The 13,027-nt window shown below is 37.4% G+C and overlaps 2 protein-coding genes across 3 annotated transcripts; both read right to left on the bottom strand.

Annotated features, from left to right (window-relative positions):
- Positions 1-730: 730 nt before the first annotated feature.
- Positions 731-1,102, bottom strand: LOC140177704 (uncharacterized). Its single transcript, XM_072210852.1, has one exon. The coding sequence runs from the start codon at positions 1,100-1,102 to the stop codon at positions 731-733; it is 372 nt and encodes a 123-aa protein (XP_072066953.1).
- A 4,035-nt stretch (positions 1,103-5,137) lies between these two features.
- LOC112733059 (uncharacterized) lies at positions 5,138-12,744 on the bottom strand. Of its 2 annotated transcripts, XM_025781920.3 has the most exons (14): positions 12,361-12,744; positions 12,104-12,258; positions 11,772-11,863; positions 10,770-10,883; positions 9,963-10,293; positions 9,666-9,845; positions 9,447-9,527; positions 8,397-8,615; positions 8,112-8,254; positions 7,822-7,988; positions 7,416-7,633; positions 6,362-6,454; positions 5,884-6,087; positions 5,138-5,407 (listed from the first exon to the last, which is right to left on the bottom strand). In XM_025781920.3, exons 1-13 carry the CDS (start codon positions 12,566-12,568, stop codon positions 5,887-5,889), a joined length of 2,202 nt encoding a protein of 733 aa, XP_025637705.1. In that variant the 5' UTR covers positions 12,569-12,744; the 3' UTR covers positions 5,138-5,407; positions 5,884-5,886. The 2 variants fall into 2 exon arrangements, 1 of the variants encoding a protein (XP_025637705.1); XR_003168181.3 differs by lacking the exon at positions 5,138-5,407 and having other exon boundaries at positions 5,667-6,087; positions 6,207-6,454.
- Positions 12,745-13,027: the final 283 nt, after the last annotated feature.

Below are 13,027 nucleotides of genomic sequence, written 5' to 3' on the forward strand. Positions count from 1 at the left end.
ACCCCAGCTTATCGAATGCTGGTTTGAAAAGGATGTCGGCTGAGCTCCCCTGATCTACCAGGGTCTTGTGAAGATGGGCGTTGGTAAGGATCATAGTTATCACCACTGGATCATCATGTCCAGGAATGATTCTTTGCCCATCTTCTTTGGTGAAAGAAATAGTTGGTAGGTCGGCAGTTTCGCCTCCGACCTGATAGACTTCCTTCAAGTGTCTCTTGCGAGACGACTTTGTGAGGCCACCTCCACCAAATCCTCCTAAGATCATGTGTATATATCTTTCCGGGGTTTGTGGTGGTGGATCTCTTCGGTCCTCGTCGTCTCGCTTCCTTTTTCCATGATGGTCCGACCTTTCCATGAGATATCTATCAAGCCGACCTTCTCTGGCAAGCTTTTCTATCACATTTTTAAGGTCGTAACAATCATTCGTTGAGTGACCATATATCTTATGGTACTCACAGTAGTCGCCACGACTCCCCCCCCCCCTTTTTATTTTTGATGGGCCTAGGGGGTGGTAGCCTTTCAGTATGGCAAATTTCCCTGTAGACATTAACTAGGGAAACTCGTAGAGGAGTATAGGAGTGATATCTCCTAGGCCTTTCAGGGCCGACTTCCTCTTTTTTCTTGGGCTCTCTTTCTTTCTCTTTTGATGAGTGGGAGTGCCCAGGTCGCCATCTCGGCTCTCTCGAAGTCTGGCGTTTTCCTCCATGTTGATGTACTTCTCAGCTCTTTCCTATACATCACTTAGGGAGGTCGGATGCCTTTTCGATATGGACTGGGAGAAGGGACCTTCTCGAAGTCCATTTACCAGGCCCATAATCACTGCCTCCATGGGCAGGTCTTGAATCTCTAAGCACGCTTTATTGAACCTCTCCATGTAGTCCCTCAAAGGTTCCCCGACCTCCTGCTTTACTCCCAGGAAGCTTGGTGCGTGTTTCACTTTGTCCTTCTGGATGGAGAATCGCATCAGGAACTTTCGCGAGAGGTCGTCGAAACTGGTGACCGACCTCGGGGGAAGACTATCGAAGTACTTCATCGCTGCTTTTGTTAAGGTTGTCAGGAAAGACTTGCAGCGAGTAGCATCAGAAGCGTCGGTTAGGTACATCCGACTTTTAAAATTGCTTAAATGATGCTTTGGATCAGTGGTTCTGTCGTAGAGGTCCATATCAGGGCTTTTAAAGTTTCTTGGAACTTTTGCCCTCATAATGTCCTCGCTGAATGGGTCTTCTCCTCCCAGGGGAGAATCTTCTCGGTCGCTGCAGGAGCTTCAATTTTTGATAGCAGACTCCAGCCTTAAGAGCTTTTCTTCTAGCTCTTTTCATCGCTCTATCTCATTCCTCAAGTTTTTCTCTGCCTCCCGCTGTCGTTCCAGCTCTTGCTCCAACTGTTCCAGGCGCCCTTGGTGGCCGTGGAACAATCCCATGAAATCAGGTGCGTGGGGTTGTCCCTCCTTTCCTGACTCGCGCCCTTTAGAGGAATTTGCCTTCGGATTTTCAACCCTGAGGTGCCTTCTCTATGTTGATTGGTCACCCTTTGGTGAGTGTCGATGTCATCATTGTTGTTTCCAACGTTCTGACTTTCCTACTCGGAATCGGACGCTATGTGGCCATCTTCGCGTGAGTCATCCGCCATTATTGGTTGATCTCTCGGGTCCCCGGCAACGGCGCCAATGTTATGGTAGGTAATCGGAGATTAGTGGGCTGGACTCGTTGGGTTGGCCCAATCGTCTGAAGGAGGAAGCCTCTGACTAGGTTTGCGTTGGGAAGCCTTCGTCCGACTTGTGTGTATGAAAGAATGAGGGGGTGGTACCTGCAAAGACACTCTGATGCTTAAGTCAGCAAGGGTCTAAGCAAGCTTAGAGAGTATTGGAACTTAGAGATACCTGATGGGTGTCAGTGTATTTATAGTGGTGAACCAATAACCACCGTTGGAGTAGTTCCACCTTTTTAGGTGGATAACCGTCCCTTTATCTTAGAGAAGTTAAGATATGCGGCAGTTATTTATTTGAATTTGTGTTATCTGCCAACTAATCTGATATCTCGACTTCTTTAGAGCAAGTCGTCGTTGGATCTGACTTCTTGAGAGAAGGTCGGTGTCGAGTGAGGGGCCAACCTTTGGATTGGGCCTTTTACTTAGACCTGGGCCCTAGTGTTGGGCCAGGGTATGAACAGGAGGTTAGCGTGATATTGAGTGTAACTGCACTGTTTGTAATTTGGTTTAATTTAAAATCTTTATTTTTAAATTTTAAAATATGAAATTATTAATAATTAATTAATCATCTGATTTATGATTTTAATTCTATTTTTCCTTGTTTGCTCTATTATTCACATTGTTTACTATTCTTATTGTTTTTCTATACTTTTCCTTTACAAAATTAATAGACTAAATCCCCAAAGTGGTCCTTAGATTTACAACTTTTATTATTTTAATCTTTCAAATTTAAAATTACCTATACTGATCCTCGAAATTCCATATTAGTTTCTGGATGCTTTCTAGTACGAAATCAATGAACTAAGTGCTGAATTGGCTATGGCATATTGCTAAACATCGTCGTTTCATTTTGGCACTTTAAGAAAAGTTTATATGATGTGTAAATTATTATATCTCTTTTCATTTTTTAAAACGATCTTTTTTGTTTTATTTAAGAGCTAAAACAAAAAGACGCTATTTAGTTATAAAAGCTAAACAAGTTAGAATTAGCTCAGCGTTCAAAGACCAATATGGTGTTTGGAATTGGATCTCGAAGATCAATATAAAATTTTAAATCTAAGAAACTAAAATGGTAAAAATCATGAATATGAGAAACCATTAAAAATTTAGTTTATACTGTAAAAAATAATAAATAAACAATTAAAAGAGAAGTATTTTCTAAATACTTGCCCTCAAATAAATAAATCATCCATCAAACTTGTTAAAATATTAATTTAAAAAATAAATACGATTATTTATTTTTTAAAATTTATATTAGTCCGTAGTTCAATCCCCCTCCGGGCAGCTTTTCCTTCCTTCTCAATTCAACGAGAAAGAAGTAAGAAAAATAAATAAATAAATAAAGGAAACAATCTTAAGATTCTTAACTACTTGTAGCAAGATGTTGTACAGATTAATATACAGAGTCCAAATAAGAAAAGAAAAACTACAAAATGCGAAGCCAATAAGACACGTAGTACAGAGAAAAAGGTATATTTCAAGGTCTATAGTTTACAAACCCATATCAAGCGTATCCTAAAAAAGCTGATCAGAAAATATGAGTTACAGAAGAGAAAGGTATGAAGGTCTATATTCTATCATGGTCACGGAATATGTATATATATGACATCATTTCACATATATCCTTCGTCCATATTCTAACAAACCAGTATTCACAAGAGGGAATGGTTCCAAGGGTAATAATCAAGAGGCCATTGAACTTGCAAGTGCAGCTTCACTCTCATTTGAAGCAACAGAGGATGCCCTATTCAAGTGGCTACCTTTGCCTGATTGAGATGCAACCTCCAAGTCTGCATTCCTACGCGTATTTGAGGCAGAAGCAGCGAATCCTCGTCCGCCATAATTATAATTAGCAGGGACATCTCTATCTCCACAACACCACCTTGAGAAGATTCTGTATAAGCATGTCAAGAACCAAAAGGCCCATGGTAGACACACCAATGTCACCCCAAGTATGGGAATCAACGGCGATGTTTGCGACTCAGGAAGGACTATGTAGGCCAAAAGGCATCCTCCTCCTGCCAATATTGAGATGAACAAAATGCAAGTGATGAGCCATATGAATGCGCGCCCGGAATCAGGATCAGAATCTCCAGGCATTTGTGTCATGCAAGAACGGAAGAACAGATCTAGCTATCAAATGATATGTGAGGCTATTATGAATCGTTTTTCTTTATCATCATCCATCTTAGATGGAGGGGTTATTGTTTGAGGGAGAAAGAATATTGCCCCGACATCATCATGGGAATGTCGGAATAATGAAGAATTAAGAATCAAGTTTTAATGTTTTTTGGAGATGGTTTCGATCTTTATTTTTTCTTCCCACCGGTTTTGGTTTGTTGGGATAGATGCAGTTGCAATGAAGGCTGAAAATGGGGGTTGTCTTTCTCATTTGGTAGACATATTCCGAATTTCGTTAACCTAAAACTAGGATGATGAAGTTGGAACAGATATGCCTACAAAGAAAGGGAGAGAGGGATTCCATTTATGGTTATCCAAGTTGGGGTTGGTTTGCCACATCTATGCTACTCATTCTATTGATGGCCCCTCGTTTGTACGACTCTTGCTCCTGCTTAGAAAATATATTCTAATTCATTAATTGATTTTAAGTGTATTATAAGTTCGTTATTATTTTTAATTTAAATTTTAAAGAATTAATAAAATAAAAACTAATCTCAAAGTGATTCACGTTAATAAATATAATCATACTAAATATATATTAAAAATTAACTACCAAATCAATTACTTATATAAAATATATTTTAAAAGTATGTAAAATAATATATATTTATATACAAATACATATAATTATTTTATATACAACATACATGCTTGGTGAATGGTGACCATTCACATAAAATTTTGTAAAAATATATGATGCACAGACATAGATACAGAACACAATACGACACAGAATATGACATACAAATTTTAAAATTTTATAAGATATGGAATGCATATATATACAATATAAAATTTTTTTAGATAAATCATAATAATATTTTAATATTTTATTAATATTAAAATATAAATTAATTTTTTAATTATTATTAATAGCTTATTTTAATTATATAAAATATTTAAAATAAGATTAGACACACTAATAGCTGATGTAATAGTTTATCACTGTATCCAACTGTACTTCATAGGAGGAGATAATATGCATGCTTTCTTAACAAACTATAAGAGGATCTTAATATCTCCGCTTGTGCCCAAGTATAAATTACCAATTTTTTAGTGCCTTGTAATTGTATGCCTCTTCAAAATATATTAAACATTCTAAATAATTGTGTTAATATTTAACAATTATACTAAATATATACTAAAAACCAACCATTAAATTAATTATTCATATAAAATATATATTAATAATAAATTAAACTATATATATATATATATATATATATATATATATATATATATATATTTATATACAAATACATAATAATTAATATAATAACTAATTTTTTGTGTGCACATAATATTTTTAATATTTAATGCATCCTATTCTTAAGCTCCTTCAACAACCATAAATTAAAGAGTAACTATTGAAACTCAACACAGAAATATCAATTATGAACACTTCTCCTTGGACTTCTTAATTTGAAATGGAGATGGATCGTGTTGAGGGCGGCGTACTCATGGAGTTATGGTATGCCGATATGTCCAAAGTTTAGTCAAGACAACTGAACAACGAGCACTGCAGCGTATTCAACAAGAAAACAAGGCAGCTTAATGAAATGTTCATGCTACTAGGTTTACCTCACTTCGAAGGAATCAATTTAAAATGATTGAGGATGTATTCATTCTATTAGATAATAAAAATATACTATTTCTCAGTAATTACAAAATTATCATTAATTTGTTTGAAGATATTATCTTTTTGTTGGGTTTTAAGATATATAAAGATCAAATATTTCTTCTGCATTATTAATTTACTATAAATTTTCTTACCACAATTTATGGCTACTTTAGATCATATTTTATTAACAGATTTATGCCCACGATAAATAACTTTATTTCTGCACTTACAATTTTTAATTTTACATCAACTGGGGGAGAGAAATTGTCAAATGGGCAACAAAAATATATTTATAACAATAAATTTCTTTTTACTTTTTCTCCTTTCCTTGTGTATTCATCTAGGATTTCAAAATCGATAGAATGGTAGGTAACTTATCAAGAGCTGACTGTTTCGGTGCAAGAAACTTCAGGCACCTCCTCCTCCAGGGCTTTTGCTCGCATAGCATTCATTATTTTGTACCTGCTTTGTTCCTGAGCTTTCCTCCGATTAGCTTCAAGCACAATTAGTAGAGCAGTAATGTCAGCAGGGCTCACTCCACCAACTCTGCTTGCCTGACCAATGGTTTGCGGCCTAACCTGAAATCATTGAAAGAACTTATTGAGACCATGGGGGAAAAATGATAACTTATACATAATGTCAAACTCTCAATGTAGGATGAATATCAGACTATCTTTGATAGTAAATTAACTAGTACTTTATGGATTGTTTGTTTCTGGTTTCGGATAATCCCATGAATATCTGGTTTAATTATGAAAAATTTGTGGATTGCACTTGTGGATTCAAAGATGCATTTCAGTCTGCTCTGTTCTATCCAAACTGCTATATTGTCCAAATATATGTGCCACAAACCTTGGAAAGCTTTTCCCGTGCTTCAATAGATAACGTTGTAATCATATGGTAATCCAAGTCTTCGGGAAGTTGTCTATGCTGTTGAGTAACCATCTGCACGTAAATCCAACACAACATGAGATTGACATTATGGTGACAAGCATCAAATGATTCTGTTAGGGACTTGGGTATTATGGGTGCTCAAAGTCCCACATCGAATAGTATGGGATGCTTGATGTTGTATATAAGGAGAGTGGTTCTTCACCCTTAACAGCTAGCTTTTAAGGTGTGATTTCCCACTTTCCTTAGATACCTAACAATGGTACCAGAGAGTGGTTGTCGGCGCCATGGAAAGGGCTACCTATAGGCTGGATTAAGGTGAATACCGAATACTGATAGACCGTAGCAAAGTAGCTACCGTTGGATCAGTGTCGATAGAGTGAAGCCGCCGTGGACGTCGGCTCTCCAGGGCCGGTGTATTGTTAGGGACTTGTGTATTGTTAGTAGATACTTGTTAGTAGATACCTAACAATGGTATCAGAGAGTGGTTGTCGGCGCCATGGAAAGGGCTACCTATAGGCTGGATTAAGGTGAATACCGAATACTGATAGACCGTAACAAAGTGGCTACCGTTGGATCAGTGTCGATAGAGTGAAGCCGCCGTGGACGTCGGCTCTCCAGGGCCGGTGTATTGTTAGGGACTTGTGTATTGTTAGTAGATACCTAACAATGGTATCAGAGAGTGGTTGTCGGCGCCATGGAAAGGCTACCTATAGGCTGGATTAAGGTGAATACCGAATACTGATAGACCGTAGCAAAGTGGCTACCGTTGGATCAGTGTCGATAGAGTGAAGCCGCCGTGGACGTCGGCTCTCCAGGGCCGGTGTATTGTTAGGACTTGGGTATTATGGGTGCTCAAAGTCCCACATTGAGTAGTATGGGATGCATATAAGGAGAGTGGTTCTTCCCCCTTAACAGCTTTTAAGGTGTGGTTTTCCACTTTCCTTAGATACCTAACAGATTCCCGTAGTGAAGGACCACAAGCAAAGAAGCCCTGACTTTTCTTATTACAGACCTGTTGAAGCTGGCTTTGCTGACGCAAGATGAAACCTTCGTACTTAATATCGATCTCAACACATTCTTTCTCTATTCTAGATAACTCTATGTTACCAAAGCCATGCTCATCAAGAATTCCATATTGCATGTGTGGTTTCTTAAGAAGACTTTCCAATGTTGAAGAGTCCCTCACTGGCTGACCGGAGACTCGAGAAACTTCAGCAGCCAAGTCTCCCCCTGATGACATGATGATTGTAAGGCACTGCCATTAAAGAAGAGCTAACATTTGTACTAACATTAGAATTGATTATTTATATGAAAATATCACCGGGTTTTTTGGCCAAGGGAAGAGATTCGGCCAATCCCATATATAGAAAGGGCTTTCCAGAGAGTGAATTTCCATGAAACAGAGTGCAGAAACAAACCTGAAATTCTGACACTTCTCAATCGCTTCTTTTCCTCAGAAATTCGAGCCTGTTTCTCCTGGTACAGTTTCCACCGTCTATCATCTATCAACCCAATTTCATGAGCCAAGGGGGTGAGACGGCTATCAGCATTATCAGATCTCAAGAGTAACCGATGCTCTGAGCGGCTAACATGAAATAAATAAGGTGTAATTGTCAAAAAAAAAAGGGGGATAAAATGTAATTGTTAAAAAATGAGAGACTGAATGAAACAGCATGCTTGTGTACATGAGCTGAAATGTTTAATGTACCTTGTTAACATGCGATAAGGTTCTCGCAGATCCTTGGTAACTAGGTCATCAATTAATGTTCCTATATAGCTGCTCTCTCTTTCAAGGACAATGAGTTGCTTACCATCAGCATATCTAGCCGCATTGATGCCAGAAATTATGCCCTAAAGTGAGAAGATGGTAAATTGTTAGCATAAAAAACCTAAATAGCCAAGAAGATTTTAACGAAATCCTCTTGCCTAATTTGCAATAAGCACAAAGACAAAACATTAGATATATATGCACAGATAAACTTTAAGGGAATACCTGTGCTGCAGCTTCCTCATAGCCAGTAGTTCCATTTATCTGACCAGAGAAGAATAATCCTTGTATTTTCTTTGTCATAAGAGACCTAGCACATTGATGAGCAGGTAAATAATCATACTCTACAGCATATGCAGGCCTCAACATTGAACAGTTCTCAAGTCCAGGCAAAGTTCTGAGCAAAGGTAGTTGTAATCTCTCTGGCAAACCTGTTGAGAACCCCTAAAAGATTTATTATAAAAGAGAACAGAAAGGTTAATAGCATGAATATCAACATTGTAAGTAAGTTTTACGGTTTAGTTGACTACTACAAGTTCACAATTTAGAAAGCCCAACTCATGAAAAAAGCTAAAAGCTTTAAACATAACGATCATGTAGACATTATGCTCAAAAAGAGCAAATTAAAAATCACAAACCAACATTAGCAACAAAGCCTTATCCAAGATTCCAAAGACACAGTGCACTAAATATCCCTGCTATAAATAGAAATGCCAGCAGAATAAAAGGATATAAACCAAGATCATCTCCCTCACCAAAAAACTTCCCTAACCAGAAAAAAGCAACAAAAGACCATATACTTAATCACATAATTGTAATTTCCAACTCATCCAACTTCAGACATTATCCTTTGTTAAAAGAAAAAGTTCTTCCATCAATCTGCAACTCAAATCCATAACACATCCTTGTTTTATTAGACAAGACAATAGAATCCCATATTCATCCTTTTTCATATGTTGGTTTTATACAGTTGGTAAGGCTTCAAAACATGTAATAGTCATATTTATTATAAACAAGGATACCAGAAATTCAGATCATGCCCACACATTAGAGGGATGCTTCCACCAGTCCAGACTACTACAACACAAAAGCATCACTATCCCCTAACAGTGGTAAACCAGGTAAATACATTTGTTATAATTACTTTTGCAACTTATTTTTTGTTTCATTGCCAAAACTACATCAGTTTAATATTTAATTCATTAATCTTTGCCACACACTATTTTACTCAAATATCTTTCAGAATACAAATAAGAAAATAAATATCCATCTTACCTGCACATAGAGCTCAGGCACACTGCGACCCTCTGGTTCAAGAAATATTTGATGAGACTCTTTATCTTGGAACCTTACAATCTAGAGATGAACGATATATTAAATCAGAATATAATATGGAACGCATATTTAAACATCGCTAACTCTGTAAATATAATACTGGTATAAGGAAAACAAGTTAATAACTGTTTTTTAGCAACTAGTATTGTTGAAACATACCTTATCTTCAATGGAAGGACAATATCTTGGTCCTTTAGCTTCAACCCATCCTCCATAAGTTGGTGTTTCATGTAAGTTATCTCTTATTATCTGGTGAGTTCTACCTGTAGTACGGGTTAGGTAGCAGCACATCTGTTCTCTTTCAATATGGACATCAGGATCAAAACTAAACCAGCTGACCTGCCAATTATGAACATAAACTGAGGTTTTCTTTTTCTTTTTAATTGCAGAGGAAACACTTGATTTGACCCAAAACTTCAATCTAATGAACATAAATATAGGATTAAATGGATAAACCTCTTTGTCTCCATGCTGAGGCTCTAAACCTGAGAAATCTACAGTACGAATGTCCACTCGGGCAGGGGTTCCGGTTTTCAGCCGATCAGTTTCAAAACCAAGACGCTGTAAGTTCTCAGTTAATCCATGAGAAGCAGACTCGCCAGCTCTTCCTGCAGGCATGGAAGTTCTACCAACCCAGATTTTGCCACTCATAAAAGTTCCTGTTGTGAGAACAACAGATGGAGCATAGAATTTCATCCCAAAAAATGTACAAACACCTTCCACATTATCATTTTTCCCAAGTAATATATCTGTGACCATAGCCTCTCTGATTGAAAGGTTTGGTGTGCTGCAAAAGATACAGTAAAGACAAATCAGCTAGGAAGTAACTTAAAAATAGCATTTGCATAGAGCAGGTAAAAGAAAACACAACTGGCTACTGGAGTTGGAAAGCATCACCATGTAGAACCCTTACATGTCTTGTCCTTATTATTGTTGTTATCTTCATACTTGATTATAAAATTATAAAAACGGACGATTGATAGAGCTAGAGAAATGTTGCTACTAATAATTATAATTTTCAAATGATATGTAACCGGCTATGCATAGATTTATTTTTAAAGCATTATAACTAAGATAATTATATTTTTTGAAAAAGGAAAATCCAACGTTAGAACTTTACTTAAAATTTTTAACCCTTTGAAACTTTGGTTCATGCTCTACCACTGATTGACTGTCATTAAACACAGGCAAAAGCAGTGTGGAAAAATGGATACAGGAAATGACAGACTACACAGAAAATAAAATATATGGATGTGAACTTACCTTTCTACTACACTTTTCATTTGCATGGCATATTCCCTTTTATCAGTTTGAGCACGTAATGCACGAACTGCAGGTCCTCTGGATACATTAAGCACCCGCTTCTGCAAGTAACATCTGAACACAAGCAAATATGTGTATGAGCGAAGAAAACCCCAACTCTTCAAACTAGAATATATGCAAATGAAATTTACTATAAAACCATCACTGAGAGATAAAAGATAGCAGAGTTACTCATAAAGCAAAAGTAAATATCTTATATACTAATATATAAAAAACAGAAAAAGGAAGCATCAACTAGAAGTGAAAGAAACAAACTATATCTACTAACTTCTAATCTTATATATAGTGGTCACTGAAGAAAGAGGTACAATCTTGTGAATTTTCAGCAGATTATTAGAATGACACAAGGATCTACAAGTAAAGCACAAAGATAATACAAGATTCAAACTGAGTAATGCTCTCCTTATGGACCAAACTACTCCACCCTATTTAAAGCAATGAAGATGTCAACACTCTTACCTCTAAGCTCATATAACTTCAAAATCAGATAGGTAAGAGAATTTTGCAACTTCCCAGCAGACTCGGCAACTTATCATTGCCACTTTTTCATTATCTTTATATTATGTCCTATCATCCTTTCATTATGACCTACAATGGTGGAATGCAGAACTTTAACAATCTTATTAAAAGATCAGGATTTCGGATTTGGAAAATTGGGTTCTTATCATATCATATGCTAAAAAAGTAAATATTTTAGCAATGCAGTTGGGAAATCTTCACCTAATCTTTGTCCAGTATAAATAATAATACTTAATGGACCAACCCTCACTGAAATAACCAAAAGAAAAATGGCAGCTAATGTCTAAAGGAATCCCAGAAAGGAAATGAGGCAAGTAAAGCCAGGTACCATCTAATGATCATGACAATCTACATTCACAATATCGAGGGAATTAAAGTATGGTAAAGAACTAGAAATGAACTTTTACAAGTCTCACACTTTACCTGTCAGCAATCTTCCCTATTTCACCACCTAGCGCATCCACTTCGTGAACCAATTGAGACTTCGCAGGTCCACCAACAGCTGGATTGCAAGGCTGCAGCAAACTCAGCTCAGTTAGCAACTCGTCAAATCTTGGCATAGAGCCAGAAGCACACATCATACACCATGCGCTTAACCAAATACACACAATACGCATAAGGTACAGCAAGTCAAAAGGCGAAGTTGTACCAGTTGAATTAAGTACATTGCAACATGAATATGTTAACAACTATAACATTGATTACAGATTAATTATTGATTGAAGCTAAGACAATATTAATAGTGGAAAGTAAACCTGCCAGGCAATACGGTCAATGTTGAGAGTAAGAAGAAGAGTTCTTGCACCCAAACGCGCAGAGGCAAGTGCGGCTTCACAACCTGCGTGCCCTCCTCCAACCACAATCACATCATATTTTTCATCAGCTGTTCCAATTCCATCGTAATTCGCCTCTGCAAATTCCTCAAACAACCAAACACACCGAATTTTCAATAGCATTGACACCAAAGAAGCACCAAATTTGGGGGAAAAGAAGAAGAAACAGTGGTATGTACCTCCGGAAGTGGAAGCAGCTGCGACAGCTGAGAAGCGCCGGAAGAAAGCGGGGACAGAGGAGGAGTTTGGGCGGCGTAATTTGTGGTGGAACGTGACGTGGTGAGGGTTCAGAAGAGTGTCAGAAGAAGGGGACGTAGAGAATAGTTTTTTGGAGAAGCTTTGGCCAAAACGACAGAGATGGAGGGTGAACAGCGTCGTCGTTGCCATTACAGATAGTATGGTTATGGCATTGGCTTCCCGATTATAGTTTCTTCAAAACGGTTTGGTAACTTTGGTCGTCGTGCTCCTTCAATGCCGTTTCATCGTTATCCGGTGTTGCTGCAGCTGCCTCATCGAACCTCATCCCATTCTAGCGAAGCCGATCAACATTGTGGGCCAAGCCCAAACTTCTTATTGGGCTTCCAACAAAAGGTTTTGTAAAAATATGAAACAAGTAGTTCCTACTTCCTAGGTTAGTGTGTGAGTGTGCATGTATGAACAAAAAAGAAAAAAAAAACACTGAGGCACTTTCCATGATTAAAAAAGAAAATTCAAGTAACCAAGTTAGGTTGGTCTAGTGATTAGCTCACTAGTTCACTTAAGCAAATGTCGATTCGAATCAACCATTATAAGGGGTGGTTATGTCTGTGGAGGACACTCCCGTTCTCACGAACCACAAGGTGAGCC

The sequence above is a fragment of the Arachis hypogaea genome, chromosome 13, assembly GCF_003086295.3.
Source record: "Arachis hypogaea cultivar Tifrunner chromosome 13, arahy.Tifrunner.gnm2.J5K5, whole genome shotgun sequence".
NCBI classification, from domain to species: Eukaryota; Viridiplantae; Streptophyta; class Magnoliopsida; order Fabales; family Fabaceae; genus Arachis; species Arachis hypogaea.

What these genes read in the sequence shown, in the direction of transcription:
- LOC140177704 (XM_072210852.1), bottom strand. Translation starts at nt 1,102, where the DNA reads ATGTACCTAACCGACGCTTCTGATGCTACTCGCTGCAAGTCTTTCCTG.
- LOC112733059 (XM_025781920.3), bottom strand. Translation starts at nt 12,568, where the DNA reads ATGGCAACGACGACGCTGTTCACCCTCCATCTCTGTCGTTTTGGCCAA. An exon ending in ATGAAAAGTGTAGTAGAAAG is followed by an intron (nt 10,294 to 10,769) that starts GTAAGTTCACAT and finishes TATCTTTTGCAG; the next exon opens with CACACCAAACCTTTCAATCA. An exon ending in GAGAAGTGTCAGAATTTCAG is followed by an intron (nt 7,634 to 7,821) that starts GTTTGTTTCTGC and finishes TCATGTCATCAG; the next exon opens with GGGGAGACTTGGCTGCTGAA.